The sequence below is a fragment of the Camelus bactrianus genome, chromosome 35 (assembly GCF_048773025.1).
Source record: "Camelus bactrianus isolate YW-2024 breed Bactrian camel chromosome 35, ASM4877302v1, whole genome shotgun sequence".
Lineage (NCBI taxonomy): Eukaryota > Metazoa > Chordata > Mammalia > Artiodactyla > Camelidae > Camelus > Camelus bactrianus.
Window position 1 is genome coordinate 7,052,366 of NC_133573.1, and position 24,837 is coordinate 7,077,202.

General features: G+C 42.3%; 1 protein-coding gene across 5 annotated transcripts in view; it reads left to right on the forward strand.

The window, feature by feature from the left end:
* Positions 1–24,837, forward strand: part of NMT2 (N-myristoyltransferase 2) — a 55,735-nt gene that overhangs the window by 24,381 nt on the left and 6,517 nt on the right. For 3 of the 5 annotated variants that reach the window (XM_074358449.1, XM_074358448.1, XM_074358446.1), the window contains exons 2-9: positions 5,214–5,349; positions 9,428–9,572; positions 12,294–12,412; positions 12,509–12,600; positions 12,726–12,842; positions 13,727–13,897; positions 15,002–15,110; positions 22,315–22,485. In XM_074358449.1, coding sequence (XP_074214550.1) covers positions 5,214–5,349; positions 9,428–9,572; positions 12,294–12,412; positions 12,509–12,600; positions 12,726–12,842; positions 13,727–13,897; positions 15,002–15,110; positions 22,315–22,485 — 1,060 coding nt within the window. Of the gene's footprint in view, positions 1–5,213; positions 5,350–5,784; positions 5,828–9,427; positions 9,573–12,293; positions 12,413–12,508; positions 12,601–12,725; positions 12,843–13,726; positions 13,898–15,001; positions 15,111–22,314; positions 22,486–24,837 lie in introns of all 5 variants that reach the window. The other 2 variants (XM_074358447.1, XM_074358450.1) reach the window with 2 other exon arrangements.

The window sequence follows — 24,837 nt, forward strand, 5'->3', positions numbered from 1 at the left end:
AAAAGGAAGATGTGGGCTGGGGAGTTAGGAGACCTGGATGCTTCTGCTAACTAGCCTCGAGATTGGAACCACTTTGTGCCTCAGTGTTCCCATCTGCAAAATGGGGATGGTGTTAATCGCCCTACCTATCTCACAGGGTTGTTGTGAGGATAAACAGACCACAAAGGGAAAGTGCTTTGATAAGTCAGTGCTGTGCAAACTGTAAGAAATGGAGGCAGTCATGCTAAAGGTGATGGGATGGACACTGGTGGAAGGGTTAATGGGATTGTCTCTTTCTCTGTGTGACTGAAGTTCAGATGCTTTATACGTTTTTCACTTAGCACAGATTTGTAATTATTCATGTACTAAAGCACAGCCTTTTCCAAACAAGAACAAAAACAAAAAACAAAAGAGCATTCTGTTTGGAATGGTCAGTGGGATACTACCTTAGGGCTTTCTGAAGTCCTCACCGAGGGTCAGGCAGCTCCATCCCAGGTGTGACCGTCCTGAGGCCGTTTCTTAATACGCGAAGCCTTTGCCTTCTGGAGATGCTGGGGTTGAAGACCAGTTGAATTTTGAGTCTAACAAGTTCTGCCTGGGTTTATGTATTCTCTAACTCCCACTCAGACGCTGAGTGTCTCGCCCTGGAGTTAATCTCTCCCTGCTCTCATTTCCTTTACAGGCATCTGGGAGAAGCCAGGGTGTTTTCAACCTTCTGCCCAAAAGCCTTTTTAGTTAGATTTTCACGCTTATTAGGTACACTTTCTGTTTTCCACGCTATCCCTGGCAGCATTTTTATAAATGTGCCTCCACTACATTACAAGGACCCCTTCCCTCAGGCTTCCAACACCATTTCCCTTATTTTCCCAAGTCCTCACCACCAGCCTCCTCGACACTGGCAGGTTTCGGCTAACAGTCATCCCAGGATCTTTCTAGCTGTTCTGAAAGCCAGGGCCACGTGTTCTAGGGTTCTGTCCCAGCAGCCCTCCACTTAGATATCCCACATGTCTGAACCAGTTGTGGTTGCTGCACGCCAGATCATCACAAGCCTGGCAACACAAAACAACGTGCTTTATTACATTTGCAGGTCCTGTGGGTGAAGAGGAGCTGGGGAAGGGCAGTTCCTCCCTGGGGGTCTCTCCTGCACTTGCAGACGGACATTGCCTTGTGCTGGAGTCTTCTGCAGACTTGACTGAGCTGAGCTGGGCATTCATGAGGGCTCCCTTCCGTGGTGTCCTGGGTCCAGCTGCGCCGTCTTCCACACCGCCAGCCCGCTGGTCTTAGGGCAGTGGGACCTCTTATGTGGCCCCCAGAGTTGAGCATCCCAAGACAGCCAGGTGGCAACTGCATGGCCTTTTGTGACCTAGCCTCAGAAGTCACATAGGGTCACTTCCACTGCTTTACTAGCAAGAGACAAGCCTGCCCAGATTTAAGGGGAAGGAAAGAGACCCCCACCTCTCGACGGGAGACGTATCAAAGAATTTGCAGACATGTTTGAAACTGCCTGCACCTGGAGCAGCATCTGGCAAAAAGGGGACCTTGCTTTGTGATTGTCTCCGATGAGTAGACAGGTCCGCTTCGCTTACTATGTCTGCCCGTTAGTCTTTGAGCGATGCAGTGTGACCCCTGTAATAACAAGTTATGCTATAATGGGGCTTTCTTGTATTTAAAATGTATTTTTGAAAAGTAGGAACATGATACATCACACTGTATGCATTTTATTCCAGATGAATTAGAAAGCTAAATATTTTTTCCTAAAAGTCATAAAGTTAAAAGAGGAAAGGTTATAGAAGGATATTTATGTAATTTTGGAATAGGGAAGTTCTTTCTAAGCAAGACTAAAAAGCAGAAAAGCCACAAGGGAAACGTTTTAAATATTAGACCCTCTAAAAATTTTGTGTCTGTACAGGGAAAAAATACCATAAATAAAGCTGAAATCTAAAAACTAAACTGGGTAAAGTATTTGCAGTGTAAAAGGTAGACAAGAAACGAGGCAATGGAATATAAGCATGAGCTAGCTATTGCTCTCATAGGGCTGTTGTGAGGATTAAATGAGATTAAGGTCCCCAAAGTAAAAATTCTTTAAAAATGGTAGGTTCTGTCCATGCTTTTATAAAGAGTACCTACGAATCATTTTTATAAAAAGATGACTAGTAGAAAAAGGATATGAATGAGCTATTTATGGAAAAATATTAATGGTCTATAAACATATGAAAATGTATAGTCTTGCTCCATATTAAATAAAGGAACATTAAACCCACAGTGAGATTTTTTTCTACCTGTCAGACTGTTGAGGATGAAAAAGAATGGTAATATGTCAGTGCTGGCAAAGACATAGGGAAACTGATGTTCTTACTGTTCTGTCCTTTGTTCCTCAAAGGCTTCTTGCGTCTCTGGCTTTCTGCAGTTTGATAATGATGTGCCAAGGTGCAGGGTTTTTGGCGTTTGTCCTGCTTGGTGTTCTGTGAGCTTCTTGGATCTATGGGTTAGTGCCTGACATTGCTTTGGGGAACTCCCCAGTCATGGTTGTTCCAAGTGCTTCTTCTGTTTCTTTCTTTCCTCTCTTTCTGGTACTCCCATTACGCGTACATTACACTTTCTGTAGTTGTCCCACAGTCCTTGGATGTTCTGTTTTTTCCCATCTTTGCTCTCTTTGCTGTTCAGTGTTGGAGGGGTTTCTGTTAAGGTTTCCATTGCTATATCCTCAAGCCCAGAGGTTCTTTCCTCAGCTGTGTCCAGTCTCCAAATAAGTCCATCAAAGACATTCTTCATTTCTGTCACAGTGTTCTTGATTCATCCTGGTTCTTTCCCGGGGTTTCCATCTCTGCCACACTGCCAATCTATTCGCGTGCTGTCTGCTGTGTCCACCTGAGCCTTTATCATATCAATGATAGTTGTTTCAAATTCCTGGTCTGGTACTTCTGGTTCTGATGCTTGCCCATCTTTTCCAGCTGTGTTTTTGGCTTTTTGGTATGCCTTGTGATTTTTTTTCTTGATAGCCATATATGATGTACTGGGTTGAAGGAACTGCTATACATAGGCCTTTGGTAACAGGGTGGTGAGGTGTGGGGGGACGGGAAGCAGTTTGCCTTGTATCCTTGCCTCCCTTATGGATCTCCGGAAAATTGTTGATTTTTCAGTGTGCTAGGATGGAGTGGTGACATCCAAGCTCCTTACATGCAGAACCAGAAACTGTCTCGTTTATTGTTGGTGGAGTGGAAATTGGTATGGTATTTAGTAAAGCAGGCTTAATTATCCACTAAAACAAAAAATGTGTATGCCCTTTGACCTGGCATTTCCACCTGTGGACATGCTAGCATGAAAACACCAAGATGTTAAGTACCAGAATATTTTTTTGCAACAGAATTTTTAATTTTTAATAATTTTAATCATGGTTACATAAAATAGGATACACTTATATAGTGGAATGCTGTCCAGTTGCTAAAAAGAAATGAGGCAGCTTCATTTATCCTGATGTGGAAAGAAGAAGTCCAAGATACATTGTTAAGTTGAAGGAGACCAAAAAAAAGGCCAAGTTTCAAAATAGTATGTAAGATTTGATTTTTGTTTAAAATTTACTCATGGTGAAAATGAAGGCATGCTTAGAGAAGGAAGACTATTTTAGAAGAATTTATACCAGAAAAACTATTGGTTGCCTTTGAGGGACACTGTTATAAGGCTCTTAAACATGTTAGTGACATTTATGTCTTATATAATGAATATGTTTTTGGTAAGTAAGTAAAAATTCAAGAAAAGAAAATGTGTAGGGACAGATAGAACCCATGAAGACCTATGGAACAGAACTGATTATTTCTACAACTTTCCCTACATCAGGCGATAATGCAGTAATAATCTCTGACTCTAAATTTGAATTTATCTGTGGTAGAAGAAGCCCCAGAAGTGGACATTTTCGATCCCCTTGTGTCTCTCGCTCTTTCAGAAGGTGATGCTCTGAGATGACAGGGTTCCAAACCAGAAGTGTTTCACCAGTGAATTTTTTTCATGTAGAATCCTTCTAATAAAAATCTTTATCAGGAAAAATGTCCCCCTCTTCAGGGAAGCCCTTTCCTTGGTTCTGTTGTGTTGAGATTAGTGGTGTGTTGTACCCAAGAGATATTTATAATGGAATATTTTACAACGTGTCTCTCTCCCTTAAAATGCTAACTAAAAAGCAAATTAGTGGACCAGTGGTAACTGTGGAAGCTTTTTGGCTTCTGTGGTAAAGTGTAGTTAATACCTGTAATTTTCCTGCTTACGTCGCATCCTGCAGAGTGACTGACTGTAGACTAATACTCTCCTGGGTTCCTGGAGACAGTCGCAGTGGGGAGGTGGCCGGGGGAGGGGCCTTCCCACGTAACACCAAGCAATTCTCAGACACCAGCTGGGTGTCCTACAGTTCAGCTCAGAGACAGTATCCATTTCCACTGGTTAGGGGCTCATTCCTGTAAGACTGCTCCCCTACCCCTCCAGGCATCACAAATAGCAGACTGTGTTTCTGACTGGGCTGCAGATTGGAAGTTCCAAAGACCCCCCTCCTTAGGTTCCATTCATTTGTTAGAGCAGCTCACAGAACTCAGAGGAACATTTACTTACTAGATCACCTGTTTATTATGAAAGGCTGTAACTCAGGAACAGCCAGATGGAAGAGATGCAGATAACAAAGTATGGGGGAGGGGCACGGGGCTCCCATACCTTCTCCAGATGTCACTGTCCCCAAAGCACCATGTGTTCACCAACCCAAAGCTCTCAGAACCCCCTCCTTTTGGATTTCTTTGGAGGCTTCCTTACATATGCATGATTGATTAACCCATTGCCCATTGGTACTTGATTCAACTTCTTCAATCCCCAAGGTCAGGGGGGTGGAATTGAAAGTTCCAACTCTCTAATTACATGGTTGGTTCCCCTGGCAACCAGCCCCCATCCTTAAGTGCTTCCTAAAGCCACCTCTTTAACCTACCATAAGGGACACCTTTAAGTTCTCATCTCTTAGGAAATTCCTTGGGTTTTAGGAGCTGTGAGCCAGGAACCATGGATGAAGACCAAATATACATGAAAAATATATATTTGGTTATCTGAATGTATATATTCCTTATTAATCACAGTGTCACACATCCTACCATACTTTTTTCCTCCTGTGTATAACATTGTTTTTCCTAAACGATTAATTTCATGCAATTTCAAGTTTTGCGTTATGATCTGTTGTTGTTTTATGAACTCTGTGAATTTCCTAACAGAAGTCCCGGAGGGGATTTGGGTGCCAAAAAGAAAAAGAAGAAACAGAAGAGAAAAAAGGAGAAACCAAATTCTGGAGGCACCAAGTCAGACTCAGCATCTGATTCCCAGGAGATTAAAATTCAGCAGCCTTCAAAAGTGAGAGCCGTGTTTTTATCTTAGCCTCTGTGGTGTCTCATGCATGTGAACGTGGGTTCATGCAGCTTAGGCGAGTGCCCTGTTGGATCAGAGGTGCCGTTAGGGTACTGTTGTGACTGTGGACTGAACAGTGGTGGTAACTGGAGGGTGTTCACAGCCTTCCTGAAACTGCCGTTGGCACCCAGATAACTGAGAGGTTTGTACTGTGCTTCTGTGTGTGTGTGTGTGTGTGTATTCTGCCTGTGTTTTCCCCCTTTCTCAGCAAATTAGCACATAAATTGCAGTCATAGAAGAAAGTCTCAGTGTGACCTTGTTAGGTTTTTGCTTTTTGTTTTTGTTTTTTTTTTGAAGTTACACTTAATACTTGATTCCTTTTACTTCAGGAGATAATTCACATTTTAATTTTTCTGGGTGTCTGTCTAATTACCTGAATAGCACAACACCATCTGGCAGCAGATTCCGGTGGGAGCCACCACGGGTAAGTCTAACGCCGACTTTGAACTGGACCAGTCTGCAGCGGCCATTCTTAATTCTGTTGCCAAGGGTGGGAAACAGCTCTTAACCTTCCCCGGGGAGATGCGCCCATTTGAGACCAAACCAGAAGTTGCCTGGCAGTGCCCTGCCTGGGCAGATGGCCTGTCTCGTGTGCCTCGGAGGTGCCGATGCCCAGTGCCCCTTCCCCAGGGCCACCATGGTCACCCTGGCAATGAACAGAGACCTTGTGTCCTGGGCCCGAGGGAGCACACAGCTCCCCCATACCAGAAACTCACAGTGAAAAGGGTAGAGTTAGAAGTGTAACGACACAGAGTAGCTGATGGTTGTGGCTCCATGTAGGTTGGATGGCGTGTGGCTCACAGCAGAGCTGCGTCACGGCCCCAGGGCCCTCCAGCTGTGTGTGTCTGCAGGCTCTGCATCTCCTCCAGCTCATTTCGCCTGCGAAGTAGGAACAGTGCCTTCTTCCTGACTCCCAAGGCTGTTAGGAGGTTACAGTGAGACCGCCTTTATTGAATGGTTTTTATCCTGTAAAGCACTATACGTGGCAGTTGTTACGATTATGCAAGTTTTATGGGGTCTAAACTCTTTTTCTCGCACAAAGTTTACATTGTGTGGCATTGAGTGAGCCTTGGAGATTGCTTTTTTGTTGTTGCCTGTTTAACACGTAAGGATCAGGAATCACCGAGAAGGAAAATCTCCCCACATTTTCCCAACTGCCTTTCTGGGGCAAAAAGAAAGTGGTGTCTCCCTCCCTAGTTTTTCAACTTGTTTTTGTGTAATGAATAATGGTAAGTTCCAAGGTAGCTCATATAAAGGACACCATATGCTTATAAGATATTTTTTCTGTTTCTCAATGTGGCTTCCTCAGACGAGTGTGGTGTTACTTACATGCAGTTGTGACCACCTCCTTATTGCTTCTGTCATCATTATCAGCTGCCACCCATCTCTGTATCCCTGGTGATTTTGAGCCCTTCCCCTGCCTCTGGTCACTTGTAAGGAAGTACAGCCAGCCAAGGCAGGAGGAACGCTGGCATGATATAGTGGAGAAGTTCTTTCCTTTTTTAATGAAAAATAAATCAGAATTGTTTTATTGTGGGCTTTTCATTGCATTTTTAAAACTTGGGGCTCCTTTCTCTTTAGATGCCAGCTCAAAATAACACTATGAATTGAACTATGTTTTGAGAATATTATGGTTCATGCCCAAGAACCAGACTAAAATGACATTTGTCTGGATTTTTCTATACTTCTTAGTGGTAAAGGACTTGGATTTTTTTTCCCCAAGTATTAAATTTGGAAAATAATGGGCAAAGAGTAAAAGAGGAGTGTCTGGCTCTTAATGGGAATATAATAATGGGGTGGATACGCATTCTCACCTTTCCTAACACCCCATTTGGTGCCACTGTGGAATGTGAGTGGGGATGTTTAAGAATTTATCGTAGCTGAGTTTTCCTCACTGCTCTGTCACCATGGATTTGGAGGCTGTGCTTACTTAAATCTACTTTAAGAAAGCACTTAAGAGTATCCCCTGTATAAATATTGAATCGCTGTGGTGTACACCTGAAACTAATATAATATTGTAAATCAACTAGACTTCAATACAAGAAAAAAAAAAAAGGAAAGCATTTAATATTGAGCATTGGGATGTGAATATTTCATGAATGGTGATTTCATGTGTAGACTGCTGGTCAACCTGCTGAGGCAGAAACCACTCTGAGGGCTTCTTCATGAAGAGGGGATATCACTATTGGCTCCTTTGGAACAAAGATGCTGATTGCATGTGTGTTACAAAATGGTTGGAGTTTGGTACATTTGTGTTAGAGGATTTAACTCAAATAGCAGGAAAGAAGAATTAACCACAGCAAATTCGATTCAGACGCTGTAGGTATATTCTTGTAAGACTAGGTTCTGCTTGGCTTATCTTAAGATAAACCGAACCAGTGCATGTTGAAGCATTATTAGTCAAAACATTCTGGGCTCTCACTTCCTGTTTGAGTTGTAGGTCTCCTAATTGATTGTGTTACTGGGAGTTCAGATGGATGCACATTTCATGTTGCTAGAAATTAGTTACTTTTGTGTGGGAAGTTCAAAAGAGACCCAAACAAAATAAATCTGAAAATGAAATAAATCAGAACAAGAAAATTATTTTGTTAAATGATTATGTGTCATTGACATATGACCCTTATGATCTAGACCTCAATGGGAATATGAGATAAAGAGCTGATAAAATTTGTGGCTGTCCTGGGTGATGCTGTTAGACTTCTAAGTGGAGACATTTAGACTTCAACCTACCTCCAGTTAGACTCTGGCACTTTGTGTCTTGGAATCATTTTTGTGGCAAGAACCTTAAAGAAACCCAGTGAGTCAAGCACAGGATGGTCTGTATTGAATAAACCCCATTTTGTACTGGGTCAAACAAAGAAGCTTCCCAGATTGAAGGACTTGCTCCAGACCACAGACTTCAGATTCAAAATTGAACAGAAGTCCAGAGCTGCTGTCGGTAAGCCATTGAAGATTGGTGGTACCTCTCCTTGGTACCCGTGGTATTGGCATATGGGGAACGCAGAGGGCTTTGAGATTCCTTCCAATCACTTCTGAACCTCAGTGAAGAGCATTCTCTGTACGGCATCGAAATTCTGATACTAATTAATAATTTCACACATTGAAAAACCTCACCAGTTTCCATATTCAGTCCTACCTACCACTCTCTCATTTCAAGTATTGTCTCATTTTCCACATTACATTATTTGAGAGATTTTCCAGAAAAGAAAAAAAAAAAAAAAAAGAGCTGGGGAATCTTCAGAGATGGCAGAAATACAGTTTTGAGGAAGGAACTTTAAAATTAAAAGGAATTGTCCATTTTGTAGACTGAGAATATGTTTTACTTATAAGGGAGGTTCTTCACGACCCTTGGATTAGGGAGGACAGGCTGTAGTCATGAAAGGCTCTGAATCCGTGGAGCAGACGGCTCATGCTTGTTGAAAGGTCCATCTCTGGAGAAGCATCAGTTAGGAGAGGGTGGGGTGTGGTCCAGGAGGAAAACAGCCGTTAGAGATTCCTTTCTTGATGAACTTCCTTCCCAGCCCAGCACTAAGTTCAGATCTCTCTCTTTCTTTTCACGAACTGAAATTTCCCTCGCCTGCCCGGTTTCTGCTCTAGAAGTTACTTCTTTTGTCCCCATGTTGCTACTGTCCAGCATTAACCCCAACAGTGACACCAAGGCCAGAGGCTGACTGGCTTCTGTGTGATAGTGACTTTGCATTGCTCATCCCCCTTTATGTTGCTCGGCCCACGAGTAACTGATGGTGAGGACCGTTTGCCAGTGGGTGGGAAACTGAAGCAAAGAGTGGTTCGATTTACTTTCGATTTCCCAGACTGTCTGAGCCCCATTAAAACTGTAGAACTGTTGTTGCCTTTAACCTAATATGTTTGCTTATATTTTAATATGTTAGCATACCTGAGCCCCAAGGCCAGGCTTAGAGGAGGATCATGCATTTTCCCAGCAAACGCTCTGGTCTCCTGCTCCAGGATTGGGAGCAGTGGCAGCTTCCTCATACTTCGTGTCTGTGTGTCTTTGCTGTTGTAGAATCCCACCATTCCAATGCAGAAGTTGCAGGATATCCAGAGGGCAATGGAGCTGTTATCTGCCTGCCAGGGCCCCGCCAGGAACATTGATGAGGCTGCCAAACACAGATACCAGTTTTGGGACACCCAGCCGGTACCCAAACTAAGTAAGCTTTTCTGCCTTCCCTTCCCCTCCCCCCAAAACAAAGCTGGGTTAACAACAGACAAAAAACACAAAAGAGACTTTACTTCACCTATATGATTTGTTTCATGCCACAATTCAAAATTTACACAAAAGTCATATTTTTCTTCTTAAAATAAATACCGAGTGGCAACACTGGCTTTCAGTAACAAAATTTTAGTGTAATTCCTGTCCCTATAAAACAAAAAATACAGTTTCCCCAAACTTGAAACATTCATGTATATATATATATATATATTATAATTATATATATATGTATTATATATATGTATAAAAGAGGGGTCTCCCCCACCCCATATTTTTTGGTTCTGAGCTTCATGGAGTTGTTTTCCCTCTACATAAATTTTTAACAGTCTCACATCTCAGTTATTGCATAAGACACATAAAATTTGCCCTATTAAATCTTGCTGAAATGGAAAATGCTGCTGTTTAAACAATAGGATTCTGAACTCTCACCCTTGGTGTCCATTATTACCAATGGGATAACATTCCAGGATAAAAAGGGAATCGGGTCACCTCGTCAAGGCCGTTGTAAGTGCTCTGGGTCATGTAACATTCTCTCTAATAGGCCTCCTCCCTCAGCGCTTGGCCTGCTCTGTCACATTTCACTTAAACTTTTGCCAGTTAACATTTCTGGAGAACGTGATTTCATTGTTACTCTTTCACATTATGCAAGAAGAAGAAGACGATACAAATGCCATAAAAATGTTTACAAATGTGTCACCAGCTAGACCTGCCGCCTTGTCTTACGTTCTGTGAAGGTAGACATCATATGATTATTTCTGTATTTCTCTTCCGTGCTGGTTCCAGTTTCAGAATCTGTATGGTAAGAAGGTATTCTTTGCCATCCCAGACTCTTCTTGGCCCAGTTATGTACAGATGATCAGTTTTATCACATATAAGGCAGGACACAATCCTTCAATGTGCCTTCAAATAATGGGTTTCAGGCTTTTTAAAGTGCCCGTTCCCTTCCTGCCCACGCCAACCCCAAGGAGCTTAAAAAAGCAAGAGCTTCAGAGTGTGAAAGAAAAAAGAAACTATCTTGATATTTTTTTTTTTATTCCAGCCTCTAGAAACACATCTGGTAGTGGAGGAAGACTCTCTGGAATGAATTTACAGGATTTTAAATAACATTGAGTTGCGTGACCATTAGCTAAAGGGATATAGATGCATTGATCTGAATGTATTGGGTTGGGCTGAATGCTGCTGGTGACTTTTGGGTCACTGCCCAGGGCAGAAGGAGGCTTCCAGCTGGCACTTAACCCCAGTGCAAATTCTTTGGGAAGGCAGCCCCACTGCTCAGCTCATTTTGGCCCCTGCCCTAAGTCCTCGGAGGGTTCTTGGGTTCCTAGAACCGTCCCTTTGCACCTCAGTTAGGGCAGTGTCAGGTTAGTACGGGAGGGGGGCCTGAGATCAAGGAACACATTTCAAGGTCAGGGAGACTTTGCCTCTTCGTTTCTCTCCAGAGCCGTGTCCCAGTTCAGCCCAACACACCCAGCTGTTTGGAGCAGCTTGAATGGGATAGTCCCCCGATGTTGTGTGGATTAGCCAAACCCTAAGCAACTCACAGGGAACCCCAAGGGAGCAGCTGGGAATCTGGCCACCAGGGCTTACCCAAGCGAGCTGAGGTATTCACATGAAGAGGAGCTGGCAGAATGGAGTTAGATGAAACTGCGAAGTCAGGGGTCGGGAAGAAGAGAAAGGGAAGCCCCTTGGGGGTGGTGCAGACCCTGTGACGTCCACCTGTGAAAAGGTCTACACCTGGAGGGCATCTATTCAGCAGATACTTGTTGTGTGTCTGTCACTAAATGCCATGCACTGGGACACAGACCCGGGAAACAGTGATAGGAAAGAAGGGTGAATGGTGGTTGGGCAGGGAGGACGTACTCTGGCAGGAAGAAGTTTTAGTTGGGGAAGGATGCTAAGAAGAAGCGATGTATAAACTTACATCTGAAAAAATGCCAGCAGCCAGCCGTGTAAAGGACAGGGGATGGGCCTCTGAGCAGAGGGCCAGCCTGAGGGAGGTCAGTAGGGCTGAAGCCTCGGGAGCAGGGCCGGGTGGACGTAACGAGGGTCACCAGGCAGGCAGCAGCCACAGTCAAGGGCCTGGATTTTATCCCAGCCACTTCAGAAAGCTCCAGAGAAGGAATTGGAAAAGGGCACATTTGTGGGAATCGCTGGAAACACTGATGGCTTGAACTGTGCTGCCAGGAGTCCAAATAGATGGAAACAGTCCTGAAATTAATTTTGGGTTTTGCTGAGAAGGGTCAGAGGTCCCTGCAGCCCTTTCCCCACCATTTGTTGAAAAGCAGAGTTAAAAAGATAACATCTCTAAGGCTGTCTGTCATTTCAAACCGGTGTTGCTGGCAGTGGTGCTGACATCTAGGGGTTGAGACTGAGAAATCCCTATCTTTTCGTAATGTCCAGTGTGTCATCGAATGACCAAGGATTCCTCCTTCTATTTAATTGATGAAATACAGTTACTCTCCCCCAGTACGTAACTTACCCCATGTCACCCTCGAGGTAGCTGAAACAATACTATATTATACTAAACTACTATATATGCTAAACCCAAGAGCCCTACACCTGATTTTGTTTCACTAACTGGCCATTTTGGATACTCAGAACACTTTGTAATGGAATCGTCTCGTCCTGTCTTTCTTTTTCTCGTCATCCCCATCTCCAGATGAAGTAATAACATCTCATGGTGCAATTGAGGCTGATAAAGAAAGCGTGCGCCAGGAACCATATTCCTTGCCACAGGGTTTTACGTGGGACACGTTAGATCTGGGTAACGCCGAAGTGGTGAGTAAAACTCTGGCGTTCAGGACCTGCGTTGGCATGCGTGGCTTCTGCCTTGGTCCTGAGCCCCAGAGGTAGGACACGTGTTTGGTCTTGCAGCTCAGGGAGTTGTACACCCTGCTGAACGAGAATTACGTGGAAGACAACGACAACATGTTCCGGTTTGACTATTCGCCCGAGTTCCTGTTGTGGTCAGTCTGGCCAGTCCTGTGTGCCTGGTGGGGAGGGGGCAGCAGCTGGGCTGGCCTGTCTCTGTCTGTCCATGTTTTCTTGGACACTAACTGGTACCTGTTTTCCTTGCCGGCGCTGACTGCAGGGCTCTGCGTCCCCCAGGCTGGCTCCCTCAGTGGCACTGTGGGGTCAGGGTATCTTCGAACAGAAAACTAGTGGGGTTCATTAGTGCTATCCCCGCAAGCATCCGGATCTACGAAAGGTACATGTTAAAGCCTGTCCTACACTGGGTTGTGATTAGGACAGCTGTCTTTTTCTCTCTCTTTCTCTCTCTGCCTCTTAGTCTCATCCATGCACACACATGGGTATGTATATGGGTACGCAGCTAGAAGTAGGGGATTTGATTCTGGGGAAAAAACTACTTGAGGGATTTTTTTTAAATCTTTCTATCTGTAGGATATGTATGCTCCATTTTTGCTCTGGGTCTCCAGCCCAGAAAGTCAGAGATGCAGCTATGAACCTCAAAGATCGAATGCATAACAGGTCTGTTCATCTTTCAGTATACTGGGTGAGCTTATTTACTGCTAAAAAGCATTTGATCTCAAGGGATATTTTGTGCCAAATGAAATACCTGCATATCTGGAACCAGAGCAGAGGATGAGCTTTGAAGCTCCGGAAGGTATCGTGGCGCTCAGAAAAGCACCAGCTCTGGCCTGGTCAAGGCACTATCCAGGGGTCCTGGGGATTGCATTATATTCGGAAGCAACGCCTTATCAGATTCTGCATCCAGGTGACCCAGTTACTGCCGTAATTGGGTACTTTACAGGACAAACAGATCTAGAAACTTTGAGGCACATCTGATCCAGTTTTAAACCTAAAACTTATAAAAGACCAAAGTTCTCAGATGTATTTAGGACAAGAGGGTTTGCATCTCCAGAGTTATGGTCCTTTTGGTGGGGGAGTCTTGGGAAGAGGGTGTCTCTCTGAATTTGTGAAGGATCTGAATGATGGTGTATTTTTCTTAAATATGATGTTAAAGGAGGCCTTTCAGTTTCTCATTCTTTGAGATGTGATGGGTGTTGTCTTGTTTTTTTAAATGTTTTCCTCTGACATGGGCTCTTAAGTTTTGACATCTTTGTGTCTTAGCGTGAAGAAGATGGTCGAAATCAACTTTCTCTGTGTGCATAAGAAATTGAGATCAAAACGGGTAGCCCCGGTGTTGATTCGAGAAATAACCAGAAGAGTGAACCTGGAGGGGATTTTCCAGGCCGTTTATACTGCTGGTGTGGTTCTTCCTAAGCCAGTGGCCACGTGCAGGTAATAGCTTGGCACCTCTGTCTTGCGTGTCACCTGTACCTAATGCTGTGCACCTCCTGCCTGTTGCTCCAGGTGTTCTCTGCCCTTGTAACCCAGAGGGATTTGGTGATGATGTGGGTGGTTGGCAGCAGAGACGGAGACAGAACCAGGCGTCACTGGGCCAGCACTCCTGCACAGTGCTGCATCGCCACTTCTGTCTCCTCCGTTTGACAGACTAGTCTCTCCCTCAGGGAAACCCAGGGCGTCAGGATCTTGAGATGTCCTTGTAGGACCATCTTCTCCCTCCTCTCTGACACTCAGTATTATACCAGTGCTGTCAGGAACGACTCCAAAAGCTTGATTAACATCATCAGAAAAGCCCGGACCTGTTCGTTGGCTAGGAGTAAGAAGATGGCTAAAGCTCTCTTTTTATGACTTACCTACTCTTCTCAGGCTTTTGAAGGTCAATCCATTAAGAAAATTGCTTATCATGTTGTCACTGAACTAACCAGTTTCTAGAGCATCAGAAAGAGTTTTATCCCCCTCTGCTATTTTTATCGACTCAAATAAGATAAAACTTCAGGAAAACAGTACAAAGGACAAAACTGTAAAATGACTCTCTCCTATTACATTATTTATAAATAAACAGAATAAATAAGACTGCACAGGTGTATTTTAATAGTCATTCATCGCAGTCCCTAAACTGGAATCACTTAAGAAGTTCAAGCTCATTTCTCAAATAGTTGTTTTCTTTGGTGTGCGTTATATAAACGTGAAGGTTACTAACTTCAGGGGAGTATTTTCATGTTTTTAAATGTTTTGGTTTGCCTTCTTAGAATCTGTGATGATCATTAAATACTTACAAACTGGATGTCATCAATATATCATTTGCAATTTTCCTAAAAGAGATAAAAGGTTACAAATGACAAAGGAACATAACTGGACATGATTTAGAGGTAAAAAAATGACTGATAAAATAATTACATGGGAAAAGGGCCGGCTTCCAGCTCTGCACTGGGCACAAGATAAGTGTTCCTTCAATGCGTCTGTAGCAGCTGAGCTGAGACAGAGTAAAACCTTGGAGAGGGAGATCAATCAGACCGTAAAACCTTTGTTGTATTCCAGATACTGGCATCGCTCACTCAACCCCAGAAAGCTGGTAGAAGTCAAATTTTCTCACTTGAGTAGAAATATGACTTTGCAGAGAACAATGAAGCTATACAGACTTCCGGATGTAAGTAAGAATGATTTGCAGTTTTTCGAAGCTGTTAACAATTAAGCTTTTAATGTAGAAAAGAATTATTTGCAGGAAGCTAAAAGTGGCGCACATGTCTGAGGATGTGAATACGCAGCTAAAAAGACTACATAGAGCCCCAGGTCCGGGAAAAGGAGGGGAGTTCATTTGGAAATACCAGGTGGCTTTTTTAACGCTTTTTAAAGTTCTTCACTTTGAAGTTGGATAGGATTGAACTCAAGACATGTAAGTTTTGAACTTTTGAGTATTTCTGTTCTGTTTAGTAAGAGGGAAGAAAAATTCAAGCTCGTGATATCTTAACAAATGGAACTAAGGAGAGACCCGGGGAGAGGAAATAATGTCTCATTAAATTAGCATCTTTTTAAACTAGTAAATTCCCAGTATGAAAAATTGTCTCTTAAAAAGGGAAATTTAAATGTGCTTACCCATCTTGACTTTATTTGGGGCTCAGATGATGAATTAGTTACCTATTGCTACGTGCCAGATCTCCACATGGAAGCTTCAACAGACACACGTACCATCCCTTGGGTTCTGTGGGTCAGGAGTCAAGGCACAGCTTAGCTGAGGCCTCTGCTTCTGGGTTTCTCATGAAGCTGACATCAAGGTGTCAGCCAGAGCCGGGGTCTCATCTGAAAACTTGACTGGGTTTGGGTCTGCTTCCAAGCTCACGTGGCTCTTGGCAGCCTTGTGGGCAGTTGGACTGGGTCTTCAGTTCCCTGTCGGCTGGGAATTTCTGTGGAGTAGCTCCCAACACGGCCGCTTACTTCATCAAAGCCAGTGAGGAGAGTCTACAGAGAATCTGCCAGCAAGATGCAAGTTAGAACCCTATGTAATCATAATCAGTTCACCAAGTGGAATCACTGTTGCCATATGTTCTTGGTTAGAAGCTGGTCACAGGCCCCACCCACACTCAAGGTGAGTGGATCGCAAAGGCATGAACACCAGGAAGAAGGCATCACTGGGGCCATCTTGGAATCTGTCCGCCACAGATGGGACCTTTTGTGTGAAGCTTTGATTTCATCAGAGCTGTCTTTCTCTGGCATTATAGTAGATATTTTAACCTGACTGAGGGATTCATGTGGAATGTAGCCACGTTCCCCCGAAAATGGTGAAGACTCACCTTAGGAGAGTGCAGCTCTTTTTGTCTTTTGCCAGTTGTGTGTTTACCAAACGCATGTGATCAGCAGCTGCGTGAACTGATGTCTGTTCCAATGACGGACCAGAATCAACTAATTTCTGACCTGGGCAGAATTTAACAAGGAGAGAAGCAGTGGTGCAGGAGACCAGGAGTCATCATTCTGGGGCTTCACCAGCCGGCAGAGGGACTGGAGGCCTGGTCTCCCCTCTGTCCAGGCTGTAGTTGCAGACAGCGAGGCTGGAACTAATGAGCTCACCACCTGTCTGTGAGGCCAAGGAGGGAAGGGGGAATGTGGATCAGAACAGAAGGAAATGAAAAGCACAGGGGATGTGACGAAGGAGGGTCCACACGACCTGGAGAAGAAGAACCAGGCCCCTCAAGCTGGGGGAGTGTACAGAGGTACATGCCCTGAAACTGAGATGTGGGAAGATGCTCAGAGAGGCCACACCATCATCGTGACCATCAGCATTTCCTTATCAGCTAGAAATCCTTTCTGCTAATGGCCAAGACCCAGAGCGACTGAGAGGGACAGAGTCACATAGAGGCACAAGTGACAGTAAGAACAAAGGGGTGCAGTGCACCGTTGAGTCTGGCATCCTTCTTTGTCAGTTTTTAAATATTTTGCTGTATAGGGGTTGAAATAAGAACCCAAAAGATGCCTCCTTTTTTCACTGGAGGCTAATGCCGTTCTGCCTTGGTCTCCCCAAATTTCAGTTTCTTGAACCTAAATCTGTTGAGCTTGTGTGCAAGGAAAGCACCCCTTTAAATACAGTTGCGTAAAATGGAATGAAAGGTAAGGAATTTTAGTACCTGTCATTGGTTTATTTGGGATGATTAGAATTTGAGGTGCTGAAAGTTATTTTTGACTTGACTTTGTCCATCAGCCTTCACATTTTTGTACAAGCATCAGTCAACTCACAGGTATCAAAGTTTTGACAAGTTGGTGATAAATCACTGGTTGGGAATTGGTGGTGAAACCAAACTTTGGCTTCCTAGTTGTAGTTAACTTAGGTTCCTTGGTAGAGTGGTCCTCTTCCAGCCGTGGTGCTGTGGTGACTGCCTGTTGTCTTCCCCGGTAAGTTGAAGTTGTAAAGTACTCTCACATATATTCAGCATACTCTCCCTGCGACCTTTTGAAGTTGGTATTCTTATCCCCATTGTACAGATGGAAAGACTGAGGCTTTTGAAGTTTGCCGCTTAGACAAGAGCCTGTCACTAATAAGTGGAGGACATAGTGTGCGGGCCCCAGACTTCTGTGTTTCTCCTGTGAGGTCCCTTTGCCTCCACTGTCACCTCTAACACACCCGCTGTCGTGGCACCAAGGCCCAGTCCCACCAGATGTCTCCTTGTGCCATCATTAGAGACCAGGTTGAGGCAGGAAGGGATGGCTGTCAAGGTCTAAGCAGCTTTTGTTGGCGTGTTCCAGCCTCCCTTCCCCCTTTTAAGTCATAGGGAAGGAAAGAAAACTAAAGAGTAAATTAATGAAAAACAGAGAAGACAGAAGAGATGGAAATAGAGATATTGGAAAATTGGAAGGTGTCGACAGCAGCCACCTCACTTAGAAGCTGGATGAGGCAACATAAACCAGACCACCTCCTTCTCTCCCAGTGGCCCAGATGGGTGAGGCCACTGCTAGCAACAGCAGCATTTTAGAACATTTTTGTATTGGGGGCAGGGTCTAGCTTAGTGGTAGAGTGTGTGCTTAGCATGCATCAGGTCCTGGGTTCAATTCCCAGGACCTCCATTAAAAAAAAGAACATTTTTGTACCATTAAGCGGAAAGAGAAGAAGCTTACTGAATACGGCCTTTGCTTTATGACTCAGTCTCACGTTCTCATTCACCATGGCCGTTTCTCTTACCCGGCCTGCTTTAGGTCTTCTCCGCAGACTTCTGACTGGAGAGGTTCACATTTATTATGACTAGCATTATGCTAAACAGCTAATATCCATAATCCCCTATTAGTCATAACAATCATAGAGGACAGGTCATTGTCCTGTCACAGAAGTGGACACTGAAACATCAGATGGGTTTGTTCAGAGCCTTCTAATCAGGACAGAACCATCCCCAGAGCCCACCCCATGAGCCACTGTTACCTAAAAACCAAGAGTAACACAGATTCCTACCCTTTAAATGTTGGTTTGTTTTTAATTTGGTGTTGAGAATTTCCAAACGACGTTGGATTTTTTTTTTTTTTTCATCAGTGCTCTTAAAGGTGAAGAAGGAATTTGAAGTAGATGAAAAGCAGGAGTCAGGTTAATCTCCCAGCATCTTTACAGTGCGATGCAAGAAGTTTTCGCATGTGAAGACGTGCTAAGACACAGGAGATGTTCTAGATGTAGTAGCTGTGGATTTTTTTTTTTTTTAGTGTTTAATGTCATACTCCTTCTTAAATCAAATAAATAACCGTAATCATTGCTTACATCTCTACCTTGGAATCTTGGCTCCAAAACAGTTCACACCACAGAGTTTGATAGAGAACAGCTCTGCTTCTGGTTTTTAATAGAACTCCATTTCCTTGTGTATGAGCAGATTTTACAGAGATTTCAATTTATGTACAAGAAATGAGTATGAGTTAGACTGTGGGAAAGTATATCTGATTCAGAAATAGAATTTGCTTGTGAATTTTAAGATTTTCCTCAGTTACTGGAAATGTTTGGGGGTTTTTGTTGGTTTGTTTGTTTTTGCTGTTTATTGAACTTCCAGAAAACATCGACACTTTCCTCTTTCAGATTATACCAAAGCTTACCATTTTTATCTAGGCATAACATTTTCCCCACTTCTTCCTGAAGACAACAGCTATAATTGGAGTGTTTATTTAAACATTTTAAAATTTATTTTAAAATTTATGCTTCTATAGATTTTGGAGAGTATGTGACTCCATGACATTAGAAGGAAACAAGTGTGGGCTTGGAGATAATGAGCAGTTGTTAGTGAGCAAAAGTAAATACTCTTCTCCTGTTTCTAAGACCTTATATTTTTTATAGTTGGATACAGTCTGATGTTCTCTTTTGCTTTAATGCTCCTGTAAAGACTTGTCTGAAGTGCTTATAAACTGCTGAGTTTATCTTTCTCCCTGCCTGTTCACCAAGACATACTGTTTCACTGAGTTTTCCTTTTCTAAATTCTACTACCCATTTTTCTGACCTTCAGAGACTTCACATAGCAGTTCTCACAGTCTGGTCCAGGGACCCGTGGAACTTCCCACAGCCCTTCAGGGGGCCCATGAAGTCAAAGTTTTTGTAACACAAAAAGATAATTTCCATTTTTCACTTTTATTATCTTACTACAGGTGCACTGGGAAGTCATCCAGAGGCTGTATGGAATGTGAGCTTATATGTTCTTTTGTTTTAAAATTTCAAAGTTCACCTCTAATATGATAAATATAGATGAATATAACCCACATTAGCAAAGTTCTTTGGGAGCACTGAATCATTTTTAAGAGCATAACAAAGCCCCAGACCAAGATACTTGAGAACTGCTGCTTTAAGGATGTCTGCTGGGCAAAAAGATGTTGACTTCAGTGATTTCACAGGATGAATACTCAGTGAATAAGAACTGTGCTGAAGAAGCCTGTTTTACTATAGAAAGGTGACAGCAGACTTTAGTCTTCATTTATGAATGGTCTCTGTCAACAGATCCCATGTTTCCTGTTGCTTTCATTAGTTAATCTAACTGCTTGATATTACTGCTTGATTGTTACTGAATCAGTAACAGAAGAAAAAAACAGTCTGATATTGAGAAGGGCTATTTAAAATTTATCCAGGTCATCCTCATAGCAAAAAATAACCTTTTCAAATGACAGCAGTATATATGTGGTATGATTTTGGTCTTCCCACCAGCATTTAGAAATATGATTTGTTTCATTTCACACTGTTTAGAAATCGTGCAGGCTCCCTCCTCCCACAAACTGCAATATAGAAGTGCTCCACGTAACTAAAACTGGCTTAGGGAGACAGAAGGAGAATACCGTTTCACATTTGGCTTGCACTCAGATGCCAGGCCACGGACATGTCATCTCCTCAGAGCTGACAGTGACACTTTCTGTGTCTTCAGCCTTCACCTCACCTTACTGGGTAAATGACTGGTACCAAACCTAGGAATTCATTCATTGATTCAACACCAATTCAGGCCATTAGTAACCAAGGGTTAAGCCTTGGATGGAAATCTGGAGATTTCTGGTCCTTTGGCTTTGAGACCCACCGAAAGACGGAAAGTATTGAGTTCTCTATTAGTCAAGGACTTCAATTCTCTCATTTTAGGATATTAAACTATTTTAGCTGCATTACTTTGTCTTTATAGATTAAAGAAATCTGAACTGAGTGGCACATAGTAAATACTCAGCTAAGGACTGTTGGGTCTGTAAATAGGGAGAACACATCTCCTGTCCCCTCCCAACACTAATCAGTAATCCATCAGCATTCTTTGTCCCTGAACCTTAGAGACCTCAGCATGACTACTAGCATCTGTCAGAACCAGCACTCAAGATGAACACCCATTTTCCGCCTCGGGTTTCTCCCCTCCCACTGGTCTGGGGGCATGTAGGAATTGTGACGGTCTAATTTTAGAGGCAGTTTTTAATTTGAAAGTCCTTAGAAATAATTTAGGACAGAAAAGATAGAATAGCACTTTTTAGATACAAGATACTTGTCGCGTAGAATTTAACCAGTATTTCTTCAAGAAAAAAAATATCGAATTAACTGGAAAATTGAGGTTGTATTTGTAAGTATCGAATTTTTTGTTGTACAAACAAACAAGTAGAGTGGGCCTTCCCGCTCCTAGTGCCAGGTGTCCTGATGTCTGGACACTTCCTATAGTGGATGTCTGGAGCCCCTTTAAGAAAAAGCACTTGAACAAACCCAAATGGGGACGCATCCTCACCTTGAGGGTTTGCTATTCCTAAGGCCTAATGTAAATATTGTGACATTCTAGAATGGTGGATTCAGATGCCTGTTCTGATCACCTTTTAATCAAAAGATGGCATGAGAGACCAGGGCCAGGACTTGGCAACCAGCCATTCGTCCTTGGCTGTTAAAATGCTTGCCTTCCCGTACTGACCAATATGATTCACTCTTCTTTCATTTTTGTTGCTCTTGAGAACAAAATAGCTACATCTTTTTCACAGGCTGTTGAACAAAATATGTTTCTCAGTCATTTTCAACTGTGTTTTCAAAATGTCAGACGTGGCAATCTTGAAGTGTAAAACATGCTAAGATTATTCTGCCCTGTCGTGTAGGCTGTTAAAATTCTTGGCATTGGTATATAGATCAACTTGAAGTGTTCCTGTTGGCTTTGTTAGGGTCAAAGGCAACACTGACTCAAGACCTGGTACATGGAGATAAGAAGATAGATCACACTGTGTAGCTTATATTCTAACCCAGTGCTTCTCAAACTTTGTGTGTAAACAAAGCACCAGGGGATCTTATGAAATTGCACCTTCTGACTTGGTAGGTCCGGTGCAGCCCCAAGATTTTGCAGTTCCAGAAAGAGAAAGAAAAATACCATATGATGTCACTTAAAAGTAGAATCTGAAAAAAAAAAAAAAAGACACAAATGAACTTACTTACCAAACAGAAACAGATGCGCATACATAGAAAACAAACTTATGATTACCAGAGGGGAAAGGGGGTAGGAAGGGATAAATTGTAAGTTCGGGATTTGCAGATACTAACTACTGAATATAAAATAGATAAACAACAAGTTTCTACTATATAGCACAGGGAACTATATTCAATATCTTATAGTAACCTATAATGAAAAAGAACATAAAAATGAATATATGTATGTTCATGTATGACTGAGGCATTATGCTATACACCAGAAATTGACACAACATTGTAAACTGACTATACTTCTATTTAAAAAATTAATTAATTAATTCGTTGTTTGGTTATTTTTGTTTTGTTTTTTGTTTTTTTTAAGATTCTGCAGTTCTAACAAGCTCCCATGGGATGCTAATACTGCTGGTCTGGGGACCATGCTTTGGTGCCAAGTTTGTTTACTCCTCTACTTTAAACCTCCCAATTTTTTCTGTTTTCACTCTAACAGGTTACAAAAACTGCAGGCTTGAGGCCGATGGAACCAAGAGATATCAAAGCCGTTCAAGAACTAACCAACAGTTACCTGAAGCAGTTTCATTTAGCCCCGGTGATGGATGAAGAGGAAGTAGCCCACTGGTTCCTCCCCCAAGAGCACATCATTGACACTTTTGTAGTGGAGGTAAAGATAAGGTGGTAAGATAGTACAGAGGAATGTGAAAATCCTGTGAGGGAGAGTCCATTTTCCAGAAAGATCATGGAGTGCCCATCTCCTTCTTCTGCCTCCATGACTCACTACTCCTGGACCAGATTTCTGCTCACCCTGCTAGAACCAGATGTTCTCACAGTGTCCATTCCTGGATAAAAGCACACTGTTACTACTCATTAATGGGAAATCAGGATACCACTTGGTTGTCACCTGTATGATTAATTGCTTTTCTCAGTTTTGAAAAGGCCAGTTTGGATTACCTCATCTGAGATGGATGTGTCCCGGAGTTTAATACTGTTTTGCTTTAGCAAACAATTTTATTTTTTTGTCTATTCCCCCACCAGTACCACACTGCCTTCATTACTGGAGCTCTGTAGTAAACCTTAATATCAGGTAGAGTGATTCCTCTCACCTTATTCTTCTTTGTTAGGATTGTCTTAGCTAATCTAGTTCCTGTGCCTTTGCATATAAATTTTAGAATAAGCTTGTCTTTATCTACAAAAGACCTTGCTGGGATTTTGGTAAGAATTACAGTAAATCCATAAATTAATTTAGGGAGAATTAACAAGTCTTCTAATCCATGAACATGGTATGTCTCTATTAAGGTCTTTTAAAATTTATTTTATCATCAGTCTATAATTTTCAGCATCCAAATTCTGTAACTTTTTTTTTTAAGTGTGTGCTTAAATATTTTATTTCCTTGGAGCACTTGTGAATGGCATTGTGTTTTTAATTTTGGTTTCCACGTGTTCGTTGTTAGTATGTAGAAATGTAATTGCTTTTCTGTGTTGCTCTTGTTTCCTGCAACGTTGCTGAAATCACGTTATTAGTTCTAGGGGTTTATTTGGAGATTTCTTGGAATTTCTACACAGACAATTATGTCACCTACAAATAGGGTCAGTTTTATTTCTTCTTTTCCCATCTGTATACCTTTTTTTTTTCTTTCTCTTGCCTTATTGCAGAGTCTAGATCTTCCAGTACTTTGCTGAGTAAGAGTGGTGAAGGTTGGCATCCTTGCCTAGTTCTTGATATTGAGGAAAAGCATTCAGTCTTACCCTGTGAGTCTTACATCACGATGTTAGCTGTAGGTTTTTTGTAGATACTCCTTTATGAATTTAAGAAAATGCCCAACTAGCTGAGAATTCTTATCATAAATGGGTGTTGAATTTTGTCCAGTGCTTTTTCTGCTTCAGTTGATACAATCACATGATTTTTCTTCTTCAGTCTGTTGATATGGTATATTTGTTAATTGATTTTCATATGTTTGACCACCCTTGCACACCTAGAAAAATTATCTACTTGGTTATGGTGTATAATGCTTTTTATACATTATTGGATGTGGAGTGCTAATATTTTGTAGAGTATTTGCTGGGTCCATGAGGGATATTGGTCTGCAGTTTCTCTTTTTGTCCTGTCTTTGTTTGGTTTTGGTATCAGGATACTACTGGCCTCATAAAGTGGGTATGACTTCCTCTTCTGTTTTCTAGAAGAAATTATATAGAATTGGTTAATTCCTTAAATAAGTCTAGAATTCTCCAGTTGGAACATTCTGACCTTAGAGAATTGTTCTTTGTTAAAATAATGGATTCAGTTTCTTTAATGGTTATGGGTTACAGGACTGTTCAGATGATCTATTTCATCCTGATTGAATTTTAATACAGTTGACCCTTGAACATCATAGGTTTGAATTGCGTGGGTCCACTTAGGCATTTTCAATAAATACTACAGAACTACATGATCCGGGGTTGGTTGAATCTGAGGATATGGAGGGCCGACTGTAATGTTATACTTGGAGTTTTGATTACACTTGGGGTCCCCCCTAACCCCCATGTTTTTCAAGCATCAACTGTAATTTTGTGGGTTTTGAGGAATTGGTCTATTTCTTTTAAATTGTCCATTTTTTAAGAATAAAGTTGTTCATAGTATTCCCTTTTAATGGGTACAGAAACTATAGTCAGATCCCTTATTTAATTCTGGTAGTTCTGTCTGTTGATGAGAGGGGTGTGGAAGTCCCCAGCTGTAACTGTGGGCTTGTCTGTTTCTCCTTCCAGCTCTGTCAGCTTTTCTTGATGTGTCCAAAGGGTCTTGTTTGGTCCTTATACATGTAGGACCTTCATGACTTCCTAGTAGATTAATCTTTTTGTCATCATGTAATAACCCTCTTTCTGTCTACTAATTACCTTTTCTCCGAAGTCTGCTTCATTGTATATTAATACAGGCAGACCTCATTTTATTGCCCTGCACTTAACTGTACTAAGGAGATTCTGCATTTTTTTACAAATTGAAAGTTTGTGACAACCTGGCATCTAGCATGTCTGTTAGCAC